Genomic DNA, 24060 nt, shown 5'->3' on the forward strand with positions numbered 1-24060 from the left:
AACCTAGCTCAGTTAATAGTCACTTTTACCTGAATGATTGATAATATTATAATCCATTTCAGTACCACATATAAAACGATTTTTGGATTAATCCCCTTGAAAGTCTAAAAAATTTGGCTGGAGCCGGTTTAACCCGTTAATAATCAGGAACAAGTATTAATTCAGCTTCATAAATGGAGGCATTAAGAGTTAGTACTGATTGTATGAGTGATTTTCTATACTTAGAACTGTTATTAAAAGGAAGATGATTAGAGAAGGCAACTTTTTAAAAACAGAATCAGTGAATGCAGACGAGACATACGATGGCTGAAATAAAGCCAAACATCGGCAAAATCTTACATCGATATAGCACCTTGAAAAATGCCCCGTGGTACCTTTTTTAGATGCAAAACCAGACAAAAATGGATGTTAGGACAAACAAAAATATATTGGGAGGTATGATCAAAAGCTTGGGGTTTTAAGAAAAATCTTAAAGTTGGGGAGAGAGGCGAAAAGGTGGAGGCATTAAGGGAAGAAATTCCAGAGAATAGGGCTTAGGCAGATAAAGGAACAGTCATTCATGGTTAGGTAAAGGGAGGTGGGGATTCACAAAAAAGCTCAATGGGATTGGGCTAAAAGAGTTTACAAAGATAGGGAGTGATGAGGCGATGACAGCACTTAAACATGAAGATAGGAATTTTAAAATTGAGATGTTAAGGAGGAACCAATGTAGGTCAACAACAGCAGGGCTGGTAGACCAGCAAAACTTATTGTGCAATAGGATCCAAGTGGCAGATTTGGATGGACTGAGGTTTATGGTGGGAAGGTGTCCATGAGAGCACTGAAGGTATCAAAAGCACGCATGATGGTTTCAACGGCAGATGGGCAGAACCAGATGCAAGGGTGGGCAAAATTAGAGGCGGAAACAGGCAGCTTCTATGATGAAGAATAACACGGTTAGAAGTTCAACTTTAGCTCAAACAGGATGCTGAGACTGCAAACAACTTGGTTCAGCCTGAGTTAATGATCAGGAAGGGGGATGGAATTAGTGTTGAGGGAATGGCATCCATGGCAAGGGTTGAAGATAGTAAATACCTAACATCAATTGTGCTTTAATAATCTTTTTCCCAGTAGAGACGCTGTCAAATGGTATTCGTGTCATGGGGCTGGATTTTATCCTGGGCTTTGGACTCCGATGTTGGAGCCAGATGGGATCCTGAGACCATACTTGCTAGAAGCTGCACCAGCTCAGCAATTTTCCCAGGGTTAGCCTCCTAATTGGCTGCCTTTGAGCTCGCCGTCCTTAGGTAGGATGTAGGTGCTGCCGGCTGAGAGGGCCAGCATCTCTGAAGCCTCAGCAGCTTATTGGCAGAGGCAGGTCTGGGATTATATTGAGAGGGGTAAGCAAAAAATTTAAAATCAGAGAGGCCAAGCAGAGGCAGCAGACAAAATGCTAATGGGCTGGGGAAATTGTCCTTAATAGGGCCTTTGGTTATTTAAATTGTCTTATGCCTCCATTTGTGGACTGCCGATCCACATCCAGTCCTGCCGCTGGGAAATATCCCTGCTGGCGGGCCTGCTCAGGGAGCCATGTCGGGATGGATCCCTGCTATTTTCTCAGCCACCCCGCCTCCTAGCCCGCCAGTGTGATACCAGAAAATCCTGCCCATGATCTCTAATTCTAATGTTATATTTGTGTCACATTAACAATATTGTGATATTGTTAGCAGGTGATGGCGGCAAATTTCTTTTTAAGAAGTAGAACAATTGAAGGAGTGCAGACCACATTCATGAGGAGCTGATTGCAAATTAATTTTTGGAGAAATTTAATTTTTGCTACATGATCATAAATATATTTTACACAAATTAAACATATTTAATAAAAAGAACAACCGTTCAGAATTTATGTCATTGAATCACATGGCTGTATATTGTGCTCCTCTGCTTGGGGATTTGAAGGCTGGGGACACTCATAAAATCCAGCGTGTGGCCTGCCAGCCACCCACCCATCTGCCTCTGATCTGTCTCATATTTTACAGGGGGCGGTGGAGGCGTCAGGCGATCCACCCACCCTTAGGCCTATTGAGGGTTTTAAGAGGTTGATTAATGGCCACAAGAATGCCATCCTACCCCCACCATTATTTTATCCATGGCAGGGGGAGGCTCACGCCATGTGGAAAACATGCCAGCTTTAGCTCTTGGTAAGGTGGAGGGCAACCTCCTTTGTGGGTTCCTTGCACCCATTAGAGGCACCTGACACCCTCACCCCAACCCAAACAAAGGTAATCCTTCCCCTTTTACGCCCCCCCCCCACCGCGGCTCTCAAGTCCGGCCCCCATTGCCCATGCTGGAGCCTGCCAATCTGGCCCAGGCGACACTGTGGACTTACCTTCAGTCTGCATTTCTCTTTGTCAAGATTGCCTGTAACCCCAGTGGGCCATCACTCCCATCTGGCGCTGCTGAGACTACAGTGCTGGCAGCCATTCAATTGGCCGGCAGCTCTGAGGTGGGACTTCCTCCCGAAATAGGGGTGGAAGCCTCACCTTAAAAAGCAATTAATGCTGGTCTTGCCGCCGACTTTTTAGCTGGATGGTTGAGGTCCGTGGTGCCCCATAAAATCAGCCCATTGAATAGTTACAATGCAGAAGGAGGCCATTCAGCTGTCGCATCTTTGCTGGCTCTCTGCAAGAGCAATTCTGCTAATCTGACTCCCCTTTCCTTGTAGCCTTGCAATTTTTTCTCTTCAGGTTCTTACGAAATTCCCTTTTGAATGTCATGATAGAATCTGTCTTCACTACACTCTCAAACAGAACATTGTAGATCCTTACCACTCAATGCATAAAAATATTTTTCTTCATGTCACCAACAGTTCTTTTACCAATCACCTTAAATTGAACCTTCTACCAATGGAAACAGTTTCTCTCTATCTACTTTGACTAGAGCCCACATGATTTTGAACACTTCCAGCAAATCTCCTCTCAGGACAACAACCCCAGTATCTCCAATCTACCCACATAACTGAAGTCCCAAATCTTTGGAACCATTCTTACAAATCTTTCCTGCACCTCTTTCTAATGCCTTCACATTCTTCGCAAAGTGTGGTGCCCAGAATTGGACACAATACTCCAGTTGAAACCGAACCACTGTTTTATAATGGTTCATTATACCTTCCTTGTTTTTGTGCTCTATGTTTTTATAAAGCCCTGGGTCTCATATGCCTTTTTAACCACTTTCTCAACCTGTCCTGCCACCTTCAATGATTTGTGTACATATACCCCAGTTCTCTGTGTTTCTGATCCTGTTTTAGCATTGTTCCCTTTATTTCATATTGCCTCTCCTTGTTCTACCTGCCAAAATGTATCACTTACGCTTTTCTGCATTAAATTTCATCTGCCATATGTCTGCCAATTCCAGCAGTCCATGGCCAGAAATTTCCCCTGCCGGTGGGGTGGTGTGGGGGCGGGCGCGAACCTGATCGACGTCCCCAATCGGGTCCGCACCGCCATTTTACGTGGGTGGGCCAATTAAGGCCCGCCCATCGTGACGCGCGTGAAAGAGCGCAGTGATCTCCCTGAGGCACAGAGGTGCCTCAGGGAGATTTGTTTCAGTGTTAAACTTTTAAATAAAGGTTTTTAAAACTTTTAAAACGTGTCCTCTCATGTGATACTATCACATGAGCTGGGACATGTCAAAGAATAAATGTATAAATTTTTATTAGATTTTAAAACACTTCATGAAACCTCATCCCGCCCGTGGATGAGCTTCCATGAAAAATGCGGAGGCCGCTCTTTGCCTGCCCGCCAACCTTAAGGTTGAGGATAGGATCCGACATGGATGTGATTAAATTACTGATCCCCACTGCCATCGCCTACCAAGCCAGAGTGGTAATGTTGCTTCCCCCCCACTGCAGCCAGAGCGGGGGTAGAGGACATCACAGTGGGCCTCCAAGGCATCCAAAAGGTGCTTGAGGGCTGCAATCTTCTTGCCTTTCAGGGCCATGACTTTACTGCAGTCCTGGGCTGGAAGCGTTGAGAGCAGCTGTACTTTAAATGTGGTGCCTGACGTGATGAAGTGACAAAGTGATGGCCTGGCAGGTCAATTGGTGCCCGCCCACCATGGACACGCCGTGTATCCTGGGAATGCATAATTAACATGGCGGGTTTGGGATGATATGGAGTGAAAAGCTGCTATTGCGGCCGGTGGGTAAAGCATCATTTTCCCTGCCTGCTACCGCATTTAGTGCAAATCGGGGACGATTCCCCCCACTGTCTTTTATTCCATGGACTTCAACTTTGCTTGAAAACCTATTACATATTTCTCTTCAATACAGAAGACATTGAATCAAGGAGGACTCCAAAGGAACAGTCTCATTACCATGCTTGATGTCAGCATTAGCAAGTTATTTAATCACATCCATGTCGGATCCTGTCCTCACCTGATCCTGCCACACTCAAACCCCTATGAGTAGCGTTCTTAGGTAGCAATCAGGAGGAACTGACTTTTCCTACGCTAATCCACTCTAGAGGCTTAAGCACGTTATCAAGGTAGATGCTCAGTGGGCTAATAAGCGAGCACTGCATTGTCAGAGATGCCGTCATTCAGAGATGATAAAATCACCTTCCTGTTCAGGTAACCTTTTTGAGCACAATCAATTCAACTAAATTAACAAAATCAGGGACAGAGTAAAAGGCAGCTCCTTAAAGGGATACTGCAAAAGAAAAACAAATCACAAAGGAAACTTACAACATCAAATGTACAAGAACCCATGATATTATTCAAAGTCAAGCAGCTGAGTTCCATTGTGTCCTGATCAACATTTATCCTCAATTAGCATCTCTAAAATCAGATCAACTGTGTCTGTGTCTTACTGCTATCTGCAGGACTGCCGTGTGCAAACTAGTTGCCAAATTTGCTCATACAAAACTAATAGATTGATTGTTCAGCACTTTGGATCATTGAGAGGACATGAAGGCAAGGCACTGTATAAGCATTTTCTTTGAGCTTGGGGGTTTTGAGGATGAATAGTAATGCATTTGCCACTATCCTAGGTCTGCTCAGCTGCCACAGTTCAGAGTGAGTATTAGTTTACACCTGCTAATGCACTGCCGCATTGGGGTAGCTCAGTGCTGGTTAAGTTAGACATGAAATATTTTCATACTGGCAGTACAAGGGTTAAAATGATGCCCTTGAAACTCTTTCGAGTTATCAACAGTCACAGATTGCAACTCTTTTCGAGTACAATCACAGTTCTTGGTTTCCGGGAGTGGGACATGAACCCACAACTCTCTGATTCAAAGGCGAGGGTGCTATGAACTGAGCCACCCTTGAAAGCAAGCTTTTTACTCCGATCAACTTAAATGGCAAAAGTGATAAATAGGTTGTTAAAGTAGAATGTGGGAAGACAAATGTCTAGCTCTATCTGGCTCAACGCTTAATTGGTAATTGCAGCAAATGTTCAAATATTACAAACGGGATATTGACTAAGAAAGAGGCAGCAGCAAGACGTGCAGAGCCAAGATGAGTAATTCATTAGTTTAAGAAAAACTAATCTAATACCTAGACAAAGGAAGGAAAGTTATTTTAATAAGCTAAAACTAAGTGGACTTCAAAATTTGAAAAGGTCAGAAAATATTGGATCATGGAAAATAAACAGACTTTGATCAGACTCCAGTTTTATTAGCTAAAATTAGCATGTTAGTCTTTATAATCATGGACAAAAACATCTGAACCCGTGCAACAAGCATGGATTGACTGATCTTCACAATTAGAGGAGACAGGCCAAACCAGGTCGTAATACACATTGATTGTCATCAGTCTAATGAGATATTACATTTGCCAGTTTTACACTGGTATAATCTTGAGTGGTGCCAGCAGACAACATCAAGTTACATTGTTCTCCGCAATCACCAAACGTGGGTGGAAGTTTTTTTTTAAAAATGCTAGTGATGAGTCAATGAATTATGTAAGTGATTTCTAAACTTTCAAGTTTAAAAGGTTGACTTTGTACTAGTTACAATTATTCCCAGGCTAGTGTGGGACATCATTCGATACAGAATCCCTGACCCAGTTTGGCTGCGATTACACTGCACATTTGGGCCTAAATTTTCCCGACTCCGCAAACCTGACTCAGGAGGAAGTGCCCCAAGCAGTCGGATTTCCATTTAGTTGGGGTGGAGGGGGTGCTGTTACTATCTGGAATTGGGCTCACTGCCCTGGAAAGAGATCAGAGCCAACTTCAAGGGCTGCCGGGTGCCAAGAAGAGCTGGTTAAAGGGTCTGCCTCGGTGCTCTGTCCCAGTTGTAAAAAAAAGTAAAACCAAAAAAATCTCCCACCCGTCCTTAACCCTCACAGCCTCCCTACGTCCCATCCATGTCAACTCATGCCCCCCACGCACACCCCATGGTCTTTCATACCCTCCATGCTAACCTATGCCTCTCCACCCACCCCCATGGACCCTCATACTTTTACATTTTGAAGAAAAGCAGCCAGCCCTCAAGTTGAAAAAAAAATCAATGCTTGCAATTTTACTAGATGTTTGTTGACATAAGCCTGGGTGCTATCAATGTTGTATTATTTCTGCTCGATTTTTCTATAGCCTATCATCATCACAGTGGGGCGCCCAAAAGTTGACAGTTTAATTGACAGCTCCAAGTGGTTATCCTGCAGGATAATGGCTATCCCAATCAGATCATTGTTCACTATATATTACGCATGCCAACTTAGTACTAACTCATACCAACCCATGACCCCCACTCATCCTCATGGCCCTTTAGAACACATATGTCAACTTAGTGCCTACACATGCACCCCCCACCCCCCCCCCGCTCACCACCTTTTGGTATAACATCCTCCATGCCAACTCAACCAGTATCCACCATGGGCAGATCTCAGGAGCCATGTTGAGATGAAATAATAAAGTTCTAAGTATCTATTACAAACTTCACTATATTTAAAATAAAATACTTGTTAATAAAAGCCCAATCAATACATTGAAATACCTTTAGGTACTTAATACCTTATAAAGCAAACCTTTCATTCAAGTACTTAATCCTACATAAAACAAAACATTTTAATTCACAGCCCCCTCATCAAAGACAGCTAATCTTTATCACTGCTGAAAAAAAAGATATGCTGTCAAAGCTTTTTTGTCTTGCACTCATCAGGACAGAATTGCAAGAAATCCAAATTTTAAAGGGAACAACAATCTATACTGCATGAGAAAAGGGTGCTGATAGGTAGGCAAGTGGGCTCTGATTGGTAGAGGTGTTGCCATAGAGAAAGCACCAGAGAAACAGTTATCCTTCAAGCTGTTGTTTAGTTGAAGAAGGTGCAATGGCTTGGCCACATCAAAAGCTTGATTGATAAACTTAATTGGTTGTTAGTGTTTTCTTAGTAGGATTGTTTAGTAAGTGTTGTCCAATTGCAGAATCGCATCTAATGTTGGTCACCGTGTTCTGAGTTTTGCAAGCACGGGCTGGTTGAGTACGGTCAGTACTCTGCCTGTTGTGAACAGTGAAGGGGTGTGCTGTTTGATACGATCCACCAATTATTGTAATATACAGCCTACGTACCCAGCATTATACTGGCACTGAAATTCATGCACCACATTGCTCATTGTATGGGAGGCAGAATGTGCCAGCATCCAATTAGTGGAGAATACCACTCGGGTTGCTACTGCACAGTAGCAGCGTGAAACGGCTAACTGCACCTGTTGCTTAAATTTTTGAGACACCTAACTCTTCTAGGATAATCTGGGGTAGACTGGGCATACAATGAGTAATGATCTGATGTGGTAGCCATTATCCCACAGGATGACCACATGGATTTTTCAATCAAACTGAACTTACAGGTCCCCCACTGTAATAATGAAAGATTGTGGACGCAGTTAAACAGAAATAACACTATAATGCAGCACTAGGGTTTATGTCAACAAACATCTATGAAATTGAAAGCAATGATTATTTTCAGCTGCAGGCTAGTTGTATTTTTTTCAAAATTTAAAGGGCAGGAAATTTAAACGGCTTGGCAGCTTGATAGCTCCATCAAGCTTATCCACCTTTTACACACATTCATATCTACACTTAACATTTCCAAAGGGGTACCCGACCTTTCCCAAAAGGTACCATACCTCTCCAAAATGGTACCATATTTCTCCAAAGAAACGGTACCATATTTCTCGTTAGGTTCAGAACTTTTCCTCAAATGTCTAAAGCACACGAGTTGTGTTTCTGAAACTTCAACAACCAAGATTGTTCCATGTGAAGCAGCTATATCTTTAAATGTACAGCTGCCTCCATGAACTGCAGATGGGCAAAATACACCCCCTCCCCATCCCATATTTCCCACCACCCCTCACCCCTGCTGAAAATGTTGGGTGCCAGGTTTGGGGGTTCTGGATTCTGTGCTCAGGCAACATTTTGGCAAAGGCGTGGAGCCCTTTTATTTTTACGGAAATTCATGCCTTCAGTGTTGCTGAAATCACTTCATAATGGTGCAAGACGTGCAATATAACTGCAGTTTAACTTTTGTTGGAACCATTTAACTTGTAAAGTTAAAATGATGGTTATATGCTTTCTTAGAGTGCTATTTATACCTCAGACATTGGCAGAGTTATTTTTCGCTGCCAACTGTGCTGTGCTTGTTCCCCAGCTAATTAATATTAGCAGAGTATAAGTGACAAACATTTCCTAACTCTATAATGATTTGAAAGTGAGGTTCTAAAATGCTCAGGATAAACCATGATTTAACCATCACTTTGTACTAGGCTGAAGTTATCTTACCATATCAGTGCTAGGCCTGGTTAACAATGACCATTGCCAGAGCTGAACAAGTTAATTCTAAGAACTGGCTTTTGTTCTGATGCTTATCTTCCTCAATTTTCTAACCAGTATTGGCCTAATAATCCCTTTATGATAATCAGCTTTCTGATAAATTAGCTTGTTAGTACGCATCCTGTCTAGTCAAATCCTTGATAACTGTGATGGGGAAACAAATGGTTAAATGGTTAACTCTCCTCAGTGATGAAGTGAAATGGGAAGTATTTATTGTGATGTCCCTTGCACTTAATTTTTATATAGGGTGAATCAAACCAAAATGATCATATCACACGTATTCAAAGCTGGCATCACTACTGACATACATTTAAATAAGTCCATGAATGTTAATGAGAGTCAGAAAGCTTTTGACAATGTGCTGCATAAAAGGTTAAAAGAAATGGAAGAACATAAGAACCAGAAGCAGGAGTACACCTTATGGCTCCTCAAACTGCATTGTCTCTAGGTTGTGCAGCCCAGAAATTGCCAAACAGGAGACAAACAGGCTGCGCACAAGAGCGGTCCCTTTAAGATGTGCATATGTACGGTCACATGGTAATCTTAAATGGGCCAAGCAGTGCAATAAACACAGCATAGGAAAATTAGCAGGAATGTTGATCTCGAACATTCTCCACCATTCAATACTACCATGGCTGATGCTCATCTCCACTTTCATGCCGACTTCCCATATACCGTGATTCACTGGGAGACCTAAAATCTATGTTAGTTTGAATATGCTCAATGACACAGCACCCACAATCCTCTGGGATAGAGAATTCCAAATACTCACAACTGTTTGAGTGAAGAAATTTCTCCTCCTCCTCAGTCCTAAATGATTGGCCCCTTATCTTGAGACTGTGCCCCCATGTTCTAGATTTCCCAACCAGGGGAAACAATCTCTCAATGCCTACCCTGTCAGGCTCCTTCAGAATCTTGCATGTTTCAATGAGATCACCTCTCAATCTTCTAAACTCCAGAGAGTAAATACTGTTGTAATACAGGGAAACAATGCAGCAGATTTACATACAGTCAGGTCCCACACATAGCAATGCAATGCCAATCAAGTAATCTGCTTTAGCAATGTTGGTTGAGAGATAAATATTGACCAGGACATCAGGAGAACTGCTTTGCTCTTTTTTGACTAGTGCCATGGGATCTTTTACATCCACATTTGCTTGCAAATGAGGTCTTGCTTTATTGCCTTGCCTGAAAGATGGCACCAATGACAGTGCAGTACTCCCCTGGTACCATAATGTTCTTATACAAGACTGTGGTTAAGACTCATTTAGAGTACTGCCATGGTCATTAGAATGATCCCTAGTTTAAAAGCCTTCATTTATCATACTAGGCTAGTCAATTGGGTCATTGTACTCTCGAAAAAACATTGGTTTTGGGGTGAATGGACTAATGTCTTTTGGGTGACTGAAGTCCATCTGTTCTCTTATGTAGACATAAGAGATGGTACAATTTAAAAGACAAAGGAGTTCTTCCTGATGTCTTGGCTAAGATTTCATCGCTAAAACAGATTGTCCAGTTATTGTCATGTTGTTGTTTGTGGGACCTTGCTGTGCATAAATCAGCTGCTTCATGAGCTGAATAAACATTGAGTTAGGTTAGATGTGAGGAAGTTTTCCTTTATGCAGAGGGTTATCAAAACTTAGAATAAGTTATCGACTTGTGAGGCGAGTGCAGATTTGCTGACAATGATTTAAAAAGGAGCTGGATGAGTTTCTTGCTGTGTCCAACGTAAATGTGTAAAAGATAAGCAAGATGCTGAGTGCATATCTCATGGCCTCTGTAATTTCCCAAACTCATTTTGATTACCTAAAGGGGATTGGAGAGGAATTTTCAAGATTTTATTCCCTGAATTGGCCTACAGACATTTTAATATGTTTTTTTTTTCCACTTCTTCCAGAAGATTACACAATGAAAGGGAGTTATGTTGCTTAGTTAAGTTGGCTTTTGTGTGTTTGTTTGTTTGATATTGTGCTGTGAATGCAAATAGGATTAAATTGCATTTTGTGTAGGTGTAGCTGCCAAAGCAATTTGCACAAATAAAACATTGCCTCTCATGTCTGAACTTGTGTTCTTTCTTCAATTGCAAAACATCCTTACCTACTCGGAGGCTTCAGTTTCTTTTTCAGGCCAAGGTAGAGTTTTAAGGATTTCACAGGCACTTCTCTTTCTGTTTTATTGCTCTGAAAAAATTATACATAATTAGTAAATTGAAAAGACTTTGGTCATTAATGTTTAATAGATCATTAAGGCCGGCAATCCCAAAAGGGCAACCTTGTTCTCATTCGTCATTTCAACCTCTAATTGTCAATGTATTATAACTAAGTCAGAAATTTGCAGAACTGCTAATGTATTGTTTGTTCCAGCCTCAAACACACCATGAAAGGTAGGGGACTCTGTGCACTTGCTCATATAAAACTAATGGCATCTGTAATAATTTATAGTTCTGTAAGGACGTGCAGCCTATTGAACCAAAGTTGATAGAGAAACCGGTCAGATTGCACTAGTTTTATTTTTAATGTGCAAATTTAGGCTATAGAAGCCTACATCACAGGAGGAGGACATTCAGCCCATTTGTGCTTTTTTTGCTAGAACTCTAGATTTGACTTTAAGCTCAAAGCAATGGGGCTTTAACTAACACTACAAGAACAGGTTTGTGTTTATTAATACTACATTTGGAACATATTAAAAGTTAGCTAGATGTCATGTCTCCTTTCTCCTTCAGCAATAAATTTTAAAGCATAATATGTGGTGAAGTAGCATATATTGCCCATCCCTATTTACCCTTGAGAAGGCGGTGAGCTGCCTTCTTGAACTACTGCAGTCCCTGCAGTTAACATGTTCCTCTGGGATTTGAGAAGGTGGTGGTAAACTGCCTTCTTGAACCGCTGCAGTCCATGGGATGTAGGTACACCCACAGTACTGTTAGGGAGGGAGTTCCAGGATTTTGACCCATCAACGATGAAGTAATGTCGATATATTTTTAAGTCAGGATGGTGAGTGGCTTGGAGGGAGCTTCCAGGTGATGGTGTTCCCATGTGTCTGGTGCCTTTGTCCTTCTAGATGGTAGTGGTTGTGGGTTTGGAAGGTGCTGCCTAAGGAGGCTTGGTGAGTTCCTGCAGTGCATCTTGTAGATGGGTGCCTTGTAGATGGTGGACAGGCTTTGAGGAGTCAGGAGATGAGTTACTCGCCACAAGATTCCTAGCCTCTGAACTGCTCTTATGGCCAAAATTTTGTACCTGGTCAATGGTTAGATTCTCTCTTGTTGGAGATGGTCATTGCCTGACACTTGTGTGGCGCGAATATTACTTGTCACTTGCCAGCCCAAGCCTGGATATTGTTCAGGTCTTGCTGCATTTGGACATGGACTGTTTCAGTATCTGAGGAGTCGCGAATTGTGCTCAACATTATGTAATCATCAGTGAATATTCCCACTTCTGACTTTATGATGGAAGGAAGGTCATTGATGAAGCAGCTGAAGATGGTTGGGCCAAGGACACTACCCTGAGGAACTCCTGCAGTGATATCCTGGAACTGAGATGACTGACCTCCAACAACCACAACCATTTTCCTTTGTGCTAGGTATAACTCCAACCAGCGGAGAGCTTTCCCCCTGATTCCCATTGACTCCAGTTTTGCTAGGGCTCCTTGGTGCCACACTTGGTCAAATGCTGCCTTGATGTCAAGGGCAGTCACTCTCACTTCACCGCTGGAGTTCAGTTCTTTTGTCCATACTTGAATCAAGGCTATAATGAGGTCATGAGCTGAATGGCCCTGGCAGAGCCCAACCTGAGCATCAGTAAGCAGGTTATTGCTAAGCAAGTGCCGCTTGATAGCTCTGCCATGGCCCCTTTCATCGCTTTATTGGTGATCAGAGTAGACTGATGGGTTGTAATTGGCTGGGTTGGATTTGTCCTGCTTTTTGTGCATAGGATACACCTGGGCAATTTTCCACATAGCCGGGTAGACGCCAGTGTTGTAGCTGTACTGGAACAGCTTGGCTAGGGGCGTGGCAAGTTCTGGAGCACAAGTCTTCAGTACTATTGCCAGAATATTGTCAGAGCCCATAGCCTTTGCAGTGTCCAGTGCCTTCAGCCGTTTCTTGATATCACGTGAAGCGAATTGAGTTGGCTGAAGACTGACATCTGTGATGCTGTGGAGCTCCTGAGGAGGCTGAGATGGATCATCCATTTGGCACTTCTGGCTGAAGATTGTTGCAAATGCTTCAGCCTTATATTTGCACTGATGTGCTGGGCTCTCCCATCATTGAGGATGGGGATATTTGTGAAGCTTCCTCCTCCTGTGAGTTGTTTAACTGTCCACCACCATTAACAACTGGATGTTGTTTTTAGGTATGCCTGGTGGTGCACCTGGCTTGCCCTCCTGCACCCTTCATTGAACAAGGGTTGATCCCCTGGCTTGGTAGTAATGGTAGATTGGGGGATATGTTAAGCAATGAGGTTATAAATTGTGGTTGAATACAATTCTGCTGCTGATGGCCCACAGCGTCTCATGGATGCCCAGTCTTGAGTGCCAGATCTATTCAAAATCTATCCCATTTAGCACAGTGTTAGTGCCACACAACATGATGGAGGCTATCCTCAATGTGAAGAGGGGGCTTCGTCTCCACAAGGACTATGTGGTGGTCACTCCTACCGATACTGTCATGGACAGATGCATCTGCGGCAGGCAGGTTGGAGAGGGTGAGTATGTCAAGTATGTTTATCCATCTTGTTGGTTCCTTCACCACTTGCTGCAGACCCAGACTAGCAGCTGTGTCTTTTAGGATATGGTCAGCTCGGTCAGTAGTGGTGCTACCGAGCCACTCTTGGTGATGGACATTGAAGTCAGAATACATTCTGCGCCCATGCCATCCTCAGTGCTTCCTCCAAGTAATGGTCAACATGGAGGAGCACTGATTCATCAGCTGAGGGATTGAGGGGTTGGGGGTGTGGGGCAGTGGCGTTACATGGTAATCAGCAAGAGGTTTCCTTGCATTTGTTTGACCTGATGCCATGGGGTCCAGAGTCGATGCTGAGGACTCCCAGGGCAACTCCATCCTGACTGTATACCACTGTGCAACCACCTCTGCTGGATCTGTCCCTCCCATGGGACAGGACATACCCAGGGATGGTGACGGTGGTGTCTGGAACATTATCCGTGAGATATAATTTCATGGGGATAACTATGTTAGGCTGTTGCTTGACTAGTTTGAGAGTTAGCTCTCCCAATTTTGACATTAGCCCCCAGATGTTAGGGAGGATGGTCGACAGGGTTGCGTTTGCCATTGTCATTTCCGTTGTATAGGTCAATGCTGTGTGGTGTGCCCGGCTCCAATTCCTTTTTGACAAAAATCTTGGAAAGAACTGGAGTATGCTATACCACTGCTCAAGAAAGTGGAAAGAGATAGTCCGGGAAATTGATGGGCCAGATAGTTTAATCTTAGTTATGTATAAACTTCTATGAGTAAATCTTTTACGGTGGCTCTTCCAGTATTTAGTGTTACCTGGAACATAGATTATAGAATCTAACATGAATGTTAACACAGCGTTCTCAATTCCCAACGATCAAAATTAATCAATGGTAAATCAGAAGCATCAGCCTCCATGCCCAACTTTCTTCTCACTGAGTGTGGAGCCTCACATCATTTAATCTGTGGAATCAGTAATATGGTATAAATTTAGGGAACAATTTAATAAACGGGCTCATCAGCATGGGTTTATAAAGAGCATATTATACTCAATAAATGTTGTTTTAAGATGATGCCAGTGAGGTAATAGGTAAGTGGAGTACAGTTGGCAAAAAGCACAGTAAATAAAAAGCAATATACTGCAGATACTGGAAACCTGGAACAGAAACAGAGGTTGGAGGTGCTCAGCAGCTCAGGCAGCATTCATTAAGAAAGCACAAGACAATTGGCATTTCAGATATAAAACTATTTTCAAAACTAAATGGAATGCTGTGGATGTTGTATATCTGGATTTTCAGAAGGCTTGTGATAAAGAAAAGACTGGTGAAATGCAAAGCATGTGGTATTACAGATAATGTAGCTACACGAATGGATGGAGGGTGAGGGGGAGAGTAAAGGTAAAGGGATGTTTTTCACAACAGTGGTATGTGTGTAGTCATCTGATCCCAGAGATCTATATTGTTTTTTTGACATAAATGATTTAGGTAAAGGTGCAAAAGGAATGGTAGTGATGTTTGTTGATATACCAGATTAGGGACCCTGGCAAATTATGAGGAAGATTGCAGGAGTTTACTGGGAGGCTGGACAGGTAGGTGCAGTTTGTAAGAATAGTGAAAGGAAGCATATCAAATTGAAGGAGCAAAGCCATCTGGAAGTGCAGGTATATCAGTTTTTATAGGTGAATATGCATGGAGAAAAGGCCATAAAAAGGCAACCAAGATTTTGTTTATTTATAGAAGCAAATACAAAAGTAAGATAGTGATGTTGAATTTGTACTTAATTTTGGTCAAGCCAGAGTTGGAGTATTGCTCGCATGTTCAGGCACTATGTTATAGAAAGGAAATAGAACAATGGAAAGCGCACTGTGAAGATTCACTAGAGAAAGAATAAAGTCATGCAAAATTGTAGTTTTTTCAAAAAACTAGGGTAGACTATTAAGGGGGATATAATGTTAGTTTTCAAAATTATGCAAGGTTTTAAGAGTGCACAGAGTGAAAAATTGTTGCATTGAGTGGCAAAATGTACACAAGGGGATATAAACTACATTATGGGCAGAATCGGAGTCGGCGAGCGGGGGTGGGGCCCCCTCACCGGCGTGTTAAATGACGCGTGGTGACATCGGGGACAATGTGTGTCCGACATCACTGTGCCCGATTTAAATTTTAAGGAAGGCGGAAGCGCAACAAAATCAGCTGCGGACCCGCCAACCTGTCAATGGCCAATTGAGGCCACTGACAGGATCAATTAAGTAATTAAAGGACCTGCCCGTCCAACCTTAAGGTTGGCGAGCAGGCCAGGAGCCCCGACAGGAACTAGAAAAAACATGAAATCTCATGTAGGCTTTAAAAAAATTTAATAAAGATTTTGTAAAAATTATGGACGTGTCCCAACTCATGTGGCTTTGTCATGTGAGGGGACATGTAAGGGAATTTTTTTTTTCTATTTTTAATATTTTTGAAAGCAGAGGCAATCTCCCTGAGGCTGCGATTAGCCACAGGGAAATGAGTGCGCTCTTTCATGCGCATGCGCGAAAGAGCGCACTCTCGATTTTGTGAATCCCCCTGCCTGCACAGCGAGCGCATAGCAGTTCCCTGCGGATGTCACGCTGGGCGGGCCTAAATTGACCCACCCATGTAAAATGGCGCCGCACCTCCGATTGGGGGTGCCGATGAGAAGCGCGCCCGTACGCGCCCGCCCTCAACCTCCCCCCTGAAGGGGGGAAAATTCAGCTCTATGAATATGAAAATTGTTCAATTATCATAATTAGGGATTTTGGGGGTACAGTATACTGGTTATATTTACTGAGCTAGTAATCCAATGTCAAGTATTAATAACCCAAAGAATGCAAGCTGAAATCCCACCACAACAATTGGATAATTTAAAATCAGTTTCTTTCAAAAAAACTCTGTGGGGCTCGGTGTCAAATTTTGTTAGCTAACCCTGCTCTGAAGTGCCTTGGCACATTTCATTACATTAAAAGTGCTACATAAATGCAAGATGATGAAATGAGGGCAGCAATAGGATTTCTATGGATGGATGAATTAAGATATGCTGAATGGCCATCCTCAGCCAGAATAATCTTGTGAGCTCAATATACATATGAGATCGATTGAACAAACCTGCAGTAAAACCATTATAACCTATAGCACAGCGTGAGTTTAATTATGCCCATTGGAGTTCAGAAGAATGAGAATGATCTTATTGAATTATGTAAGGTCCTGAGGGGATTTGGCAGAGAATATCTCAGGAGGATGTTTCAACTTGTGGGACTAGAACTGGGGGACACAATTTAAGAATCAGAGGTCTACCCTTTAAGATGGGGATGAGAATAATTTTTTTCTCTCAAAAGGTTGTTAGCATATGGAATTCTTTTCCCCAGAAAACAGTAGAGGCTGGGTCATTGAATTCATTCAAGGCTGAGTTAGACAGGTTCTTGACAGACAAGGAGATCAAGAGTTAGGGCTGCAGATAGGAAAGTGGAGTTGAGACTACAACCAGATCAGTCATGAATTTATTGACTGGCAGAGCATGTTCGAAAGGCTGAATGGCCTACTCCTGCTCCCAAGTCCTATGTTCCTTTAATCAAATCAACTTCAGATGGATGATGTTGAGCCAAGGCAAGAACTAATGAAATAAAATGCTGATTATGATTAAATGAAACAAAAACATCATGATATGTATAGTTAAAATGAAGAACTTCCACAGCAGACAATAGAATTATTCCTAGAATCACTTCTTTCCTTCACTCTGGAGTTTCTGCAGGTTCGAAGTAAACAAATTAAGAGCAAAGACATGTGCACACAGCAAGTGCATGTTTCTTACGCATGCAAACAACCTTCAAGTTTTCCAATAAAAGGAGAAAAATAGCAAAGAAAGCAGCACCAACCACGAAGGGAAGAACGATACCCTCATTAAATTATCAGTTCAATGACAAGAATCTCTCAAGGAACAGTGTTCTTCTTGGTCCTTAGGTTGTTGTTAATTCTCATTTATATGCGATTAAAAGAGGAAAAAAACATGCTTTTCCATCACCTGTTTTGTGTTTCATCGTTTGAAGTAAACAACTTCCATTCTTTTCCTTTAATTTGGTGAATATGCATACTCTCCTCCCATAGTAACTGGTTTGCAATTCTGTAGTGTTTTGGACAGGAGGGGGTTAACTTAAACAGTACTAATTTCTTCTCTCAACACTTGTCCATAAACAGGAAGGTGTTTTGATTTGTTTCCCCCTTTATAAGTGGTGGGGTATTTCCCACCCCCTCAGTTTTGGTGTGATCCAGTTTTCTACTCATAACCCCACAGTAAACTCAAGATAGGATGAACCCAAAGTGTTAGTTCATTTGCACACACTCAAAACGTGAAAGGAGGGTCACAACATCGCCTCCACACTCAGACAGTAGAGAGAGGGATAGAGAAAAGAAGGTTTTACAGTAGCGACAGAAAAATGAAATATTGTTTCACATGGGTTCCAGAGTCCAGGATCAAAATCCAATGAGTATTCCTTCACGAAGGTTGGTGGGTTGTAAACTGATGCTGGATAATTTGCTTTTTCAGTGATATTGACTTTACACAATGAGATAGGCATGCAGAGATGAATCAGTCTTGTAGGCGATGGCACCGAATTTCCAGCAGAAGCAGTGCAGATGGGGGCCAGGTATTCAAGCTGGGCATAGATCCTTGTCTGGGAAGCTCGTATTTAGATGGCAAACAGCAGACTGAGCTATGCAGTTCAGCAAGGCAATGTTACTTGTTCCACAAGCCAGAAGCCCATGTCACATGACTCCCACGTCTCCACCAGGTCTTTGACAAAGGAAGTTTATCCATCGTCTGGCTTCCAAAGACTGTTAAATGTCTCAGCCATTAGGAATTGAAAGTAAAGTTACTGGACCTTTGTCTTAGGAGACAATCCATTCCCCTGTTGGCCAGCCTGGGTTATTAAATGCAGATGGCCTTTGTATAGCTTTCTTTGAACTTGGACTGTGCAGTTCATAGGTGGCCATTAGTGACTCCTCAGAGATAACAAGGTATAAGTTTTCCTAAGACTGCCAGGTATCTTCCTTTTGTTCGAGGGTCAGAGACAGACATAGGTTCGACCATTTTAAAGGTCTTTGTTCAATTTAAAACTTTAGAAATAGCAATAAGCAGATCTATAGATACATATTTACAAAAGTATACGGTGTGAGCTCTTAGTCCCTCACACTGGCCAAAGGAGTTTAAAACTGCCAACTTAACCTCCAAATATTATGGTAATCCTTAGGTATAGATAAAATTTTGGGAAGGCTTAATTTATAATTTTAAAGTACCGGCAAATAAAACACTTCTGTTTCTAACATGATGAGATTGCCTTGCCATTAATAATCAGTGAAAATGGGAGCCAAAGCTAAATTAACAGTTTATTTTAACTGTATTCCTAATTAAAAGTTGAGTTGTGCTTATTTATATGCAGAAGCAACATGAGAAAATAATATTGACCATGTTTCTCCAACACCTGCTTGGAAAATACTGTGCATGTTTTGTTTGCTAAATGTCAATGTTTATTTATAAAGTCATTTAAATGATCATTTAAAAAAAACTGTTACATCTGTGCCCTACAAATGTCCTACAAAACTTTGTTTTCTTTTGGTGTAGAAATGGTAGTGTGATAAATGAGACAATGTTATCACATTTGCATACGATGAGAAATTTAGCATCAGTGTGGAAGTTTAGAATCAGTAAAGGTTGGGCAGCCTTCTACTTGGATTACTTTGGTGGATGACACTATGCCTTAGATTTTCAGAGTTGTGTAGTCTCTACACCTTATTCAAAATGGCGCGAGGACCCTGGATCCAGAAGTCCTGTGTCCAATTCCAACAGATTCCATTTTTGCCAGCAAGGGAACGGGACTGGGATATGACTCACACATGGAGGAAACCCAAACCTTGCACGGCCATTTGACCTCAGTGCTGAGTTTAAACAGGCCCCATTTACGCTGGAACGAGGGCCTTATCCTGCAGCAGGTGGCATATTATTTGTTAAAGTAGACATAAATGCTCATAAAAGACAAGATATGGTCTGTGGAATATCGAACTGCGAAGTTATTTAAAGCCTCAGCCCTTTAAATTTTGGAAAAAATAAATTTTAAAGTGGATGCAGACTCTTTTAAGTCATGCAGCAATGCATGAGTGGAAGTGGGTGGAGCAGAAAATTGGGAGTTGTCTCAAACATCTTACACCAGTTCTGAAAATGAGTCCTCTCTCTCTCTTGACCTGCAGTATGCCTTTACTTAATATCTAGGTAATTTTGAAACACCTTCAGCTGCTTCATCAATGACCAATAAAGTCGGAAGTAGGGAAGCTGCTGATGATTGCACAGCGTGCTGTTCCATTCGCAATCCCTCAGATACTGAAGCAGTCCATGCCTGCACGCAGCAAGACCTGGACAACATTGAGGCTTGGGCGGTAAATGACAAGTAACATTCGCACCACTAACGTGGTGGGCAAAGAGCAAGTCCAATGAGAGTCAAACAAACCATATTCCCTTGACATTCAATGCCTTTACCATAGCTGATTCCCCCACTTTCAACATTCTGAGGGTCACCATTGACCTAAAAATACTTAAATTGCCAATCTGTCTCCTGGGAATGAGTTGGTTGTCTGCCCCTTGTCTTGTCTCTGTTAAATCCAGAGGTACATTAGAGTCAGCGTTTTAAAAAAAAATCTCCTGCTCCCAGCCCATATGTTTTTGTGTAATAAACTTCCCGCCAATAATTGACCAAACAATTAATGCAAAATGGATATACACACCTTCACATCCTTATAAAGGAGCAGCTTTTCATCCCGCAGGACAAAGTAACGCTCCTGAAATTTATTTCCAGATAACAATTTACATGGCTCTTCTCTCCATTTCAGAATCCCTGCTTTCCCAAGATCTTTGATATTCTCTGCTGTGAAATAAAAAGTGAACCTGCAGTTACTTTCCATACTCGTCCCACACTGACTAACTTGCTTAGCTGTTTGAAAATACATTGCATTTACATTCTTAGCTGTTTTAACTTTATATATTACCACAAAGAGCAGATAAGATTCAAAACATTCTCCCAAAGACGACCCACTATTAAATATTAAAATATAGTTCAGTCACAAAAATTATCCCTCTTAAGGTGGTATGATATTTGGTGATATCTTCAATATGGGACAATAAACCAACAAGGGGAGCAGATTAGAATTTACATGCAATAATATTGTTAGTTTTACTATATTTGGGAACAATCACAAAACAAGATTAAATTAATTTGTTGTCATAATTAGAGGGACTTTATGAATCATATTAACAAATTCTATTATACACTGTCACCTTCCCACTGTGGCTCTATTAAATAAAATTAGAGGAATATTTTGTTCAGTTAAAGTTAAAGCATGGATATATTTTTACATAGAATACAACACAGAAACAGGCTATTTGATCCAACCAGTCCATGCTGGCATTTATGTTCCACTTGAGCCTTTTCCAGTTTTCATAGAGGTCTACAGCACAGAAAAAGGCCCTTCGGCCCATCAAGTCTATGCCGGTCAAACAGGTACCTAACTATTCCTCATCTAATTTTTTCAGTATAACCTTCTATTTCCTTTTCCCTCAAATGCTTATCTAACTTCCCCCGAAATACATCTAGACTATTCACTTCAACTTGTCCTTGTGGTAAAAAGTTCCACATTCTCACCAGTCTGTGAGTGAAGAAGTTTTTTTCTGAATTCCCAATTGAGTGACTTGATAACTATCTTAAAGTGATGGCTTACAGTTTTGCTCTACCTCACAAGTGGGAATACACTTATTGTACCTACTCTAACAAAACCTTTCACAATTTTAAGAACCTCTATTACGTCATCCCTCAGCCTTCTCTTTTCTACGAGATAAGACCCAAGCCCATCAATCCTTTCCTGATACATATAACCACACATTTCCATTCTTGTAAATCATTTTGCACAGTCTCCAGTGCCACTATATCCTTCTTATAAGGCCAGAATTGTAGACAGTACTCCAACCTTTATTTATGCAGAGACTGTGTGCCCTAGTTAGGAACCAACAATGCAACACCTCAAATAAAAAGAGAAAATGCTGGAAAAACTCAGCAGGTCTGGCAGCATCTGTGGAGAGAGAAGCAGAGTTAACGTTTTGAGTCTGTATGACTCTTCTAAGACTTGAAACGTTAATGGTGTTTCTCTCTCCACAGATGCTGCCAGACCTGCTGAGCTTTTCCAGCACTTTCTGTTTTTATTTCAGGTTTCCAGCATCCGCAGTATTTTGCCTTTATTTTAGTGCAGCACCTCAGTTGTTTTATAACCTAACAGAATAGAAAGAAGGATGCTGGACATTTTCTCCACTATCTTAGTTTCAATTACATTTATTTCGCTGTGAAGGCACTTCTGAGAGCTAACACAAGCAGAAAAAAAGAACCTGTTCTAATGGAAAGTTGGCTCAGTTTGAGTAGAACAGGACAGGATTTGCTGAACCAAACAGGTGGGCTGACACAGAAAATATCACCATTTGTGTGGCTGACAAGCATGATGAATTACATTATCTTTCTCAAAATGTCTATTCCTTGATCCAGAACTAAAGCTGTCAGCTAAACATTCAGCATACACTCATTTATTTCAGCTGGTCAAATTCAGATCCTCTTGGCTTTTAGATGTCATTTAGCACACGCCCACTGTCATAACAACGTGGAATTTATTTTGTAATTTTCTGTCAAATGAAAGATCCTGGCTATTTGATATTACCTTGTGGACTTGAGCTGCTCCAAAGTCCAAACCTGCCAAATTATAATGTAAATGGTAAAAAAAGAAAAAAATGCATTTATTTTGCACTTTTCAGGGCCACTCGATGTCCCAAAGCATCTTACAGCAAATTAAGTATTTTTTGAATTGTAGTCACTGTTGTAATGTCGGAAATATGGCAGCCAATATGAACTCAGCAAACTCCCACAAACAGCAATGTGATCATGACCAGACAATCTGTGCTGTGACATTTTGACTGAGGAATAAATATTGGCCAGGACAATGGGGGTAACTGTCCCGCTCTTGTTCAAAATAGTGCCATGGATTATTTTACATTCGCCTGAGGGAGCAGGCAGGGCATCAGTTTAAGACTTCATCTGAAAGATGGTACCACTGGTGGTGCAGCACTCCCTCAGTACAGCACTGGAGTGTCAGCCTTAATTTTTGTGCTCAAATGCTGGAGTGGAAGAGACAAGATTACAGTTTTAAAGGGGCTGCAAGGACAGAAACCTCGAGTTTTACATCCAGGAATGTTTGAAGGGGGCAAAACAAGTGGAGAAGGCTATTAAAAAAAAGCATTTGGGTTCCTTGACTTCATAAATAGAGGCACAGGGTTGGATTCTTGTCTCTTCATGGGAGTAGGAATGGGATTGGGAAAGCTGAAATGTTGAAGTATTTCACTGCAAAGGAGGATTTCCTCTCCCTTCCTGATCCCACACTATTTTTGTGTGGCTTTTTCATGGGTTGGGAAGGCCTTGGTATGTGACCCTGCATTCACCTCTTCTGAGGTTGGGGTCGCCCATTATCAGCCCTACAACAAATTTGAAATTCCTCCCCCTTGCTACTTTTGTGCGCTGGTGTGAGTTTGGTAAGCCCTAAAAAAACCCAAATTGTTAGAGAGTTAGTGACCACTGGGGGGAGCTTGCTGAGGAGTCAGAAACATTCTGACAGTAAATGTTGAATGTTTTCACAATTTCAAATGCCACTGTTAGATGTTGTATTGTAATGTAGATGTGGTTTAACGGCAGTGAGTCATCACAGGACTCTGTCCTGAAAACATAAGTTGACCATTGCATTGACCAGCATTGTTTAGGTGTTGAATACTTAGAGTACTTTCCCATTGGAGAAAGTGTCATAATGCATTTAAAACTGTACAAAAATGTGTCGGGGAAACTACTGTCATGTTTTGGACTCTGACTTAAATAGAGCAGACCTTTAGGTTTTAAAAAAAATTGCCCAGGTGTTGAAAGAAAAAAAAAAATCTAAGCCGTGCTCGCTCTATTGATTGACAGGTAATCTGATTTGGGATGGAAATGAAACACCATCTGCAGCTTAAAAAGGCCATGTTTTTTATTTCAATTTCAATAGGCTCCATTGTTTAGATTTCACAGGGTTTGCTATTACAGCTGAGCCTATTATGAATGCTTGTCTGACTTTCAAAAGCTCCAGAATGACTTTCCTCGGAAGGGTGCTATGTTCATATTTTGATTCAGTTTTAAGGGGTTATTAAAGGATTATTGGTCTTTGATGTGCTTAGTGGAACTGATGTTTTTTTATTTTTCAAACAGATTGACCATTTGCGGGGATTAACATTTTTAAATGGCTTTAATGAATGAGTTTTTTTCTTTAGTGTGCAGTATCCTTGAGTGACAACTGTATTAGATTGCTAGCAGTTTATTTTTTTAATATCCATTTTAAAGACATCATGTGGTCTGCCCATAGTGGATACTGAGTGAGTGGCTTTGGAGGGGGGGACTATGAGGGATCTGAGAGGGAATGGAAGGTCATGGGGTCTCATGAGAGATATGAGAGG

At 41.6% G+C, this 24060-nt stretch overlaps 1 protein-coding gene across 5 annotated transcripts in view; it reads right to left on the reverse strand.

Moving 5' to 3' along the window:
* Positions 1-24060, reverse strand: part of arap2 (ArfGAP with RhoGAP domain, ankyrin repeat and PH domain 2) — a 454954-nt gene that overhangs the window by 47141 nt on the left and 383753 nt on the right. For 4 of the 5 annotated variants that reach the window (XM_078546079.1, XM_078546071.1, XM_078546106.1 and 1 more), the window contains 2 exons: positions 20280-20419; positions 10908-10990 (listed from right to left, as the gene is read on the reverse strand). In XM_078546079.1, coding sequence (XP_078402205.1) covers positions 10908-10990; positions 20280-20419 — 223 coding nt within the window. The remainder of the gene's footprint in view (positions 1-10907; positions 10991-20279; positions 20420-24060) is intronic. The other variant, XM_078546088.1, reaches the window with a different exon arrangement.

The sequence above is a fragment of the Cetorhinus maximus genome, chromosome 1 (assembly GCF_964194155.1).
Source record: "Cetorhinus maximus chromosome 1, sCetMax3.hap1.1, whole genome shotgun sequence".
Lineage (NCBI taxonomy): Eukaryota > Metazoa > Chordata > Chondrichthyes > Lamniformes > Cetorhinidae > Cetorhinus > Cetorhinus maximus.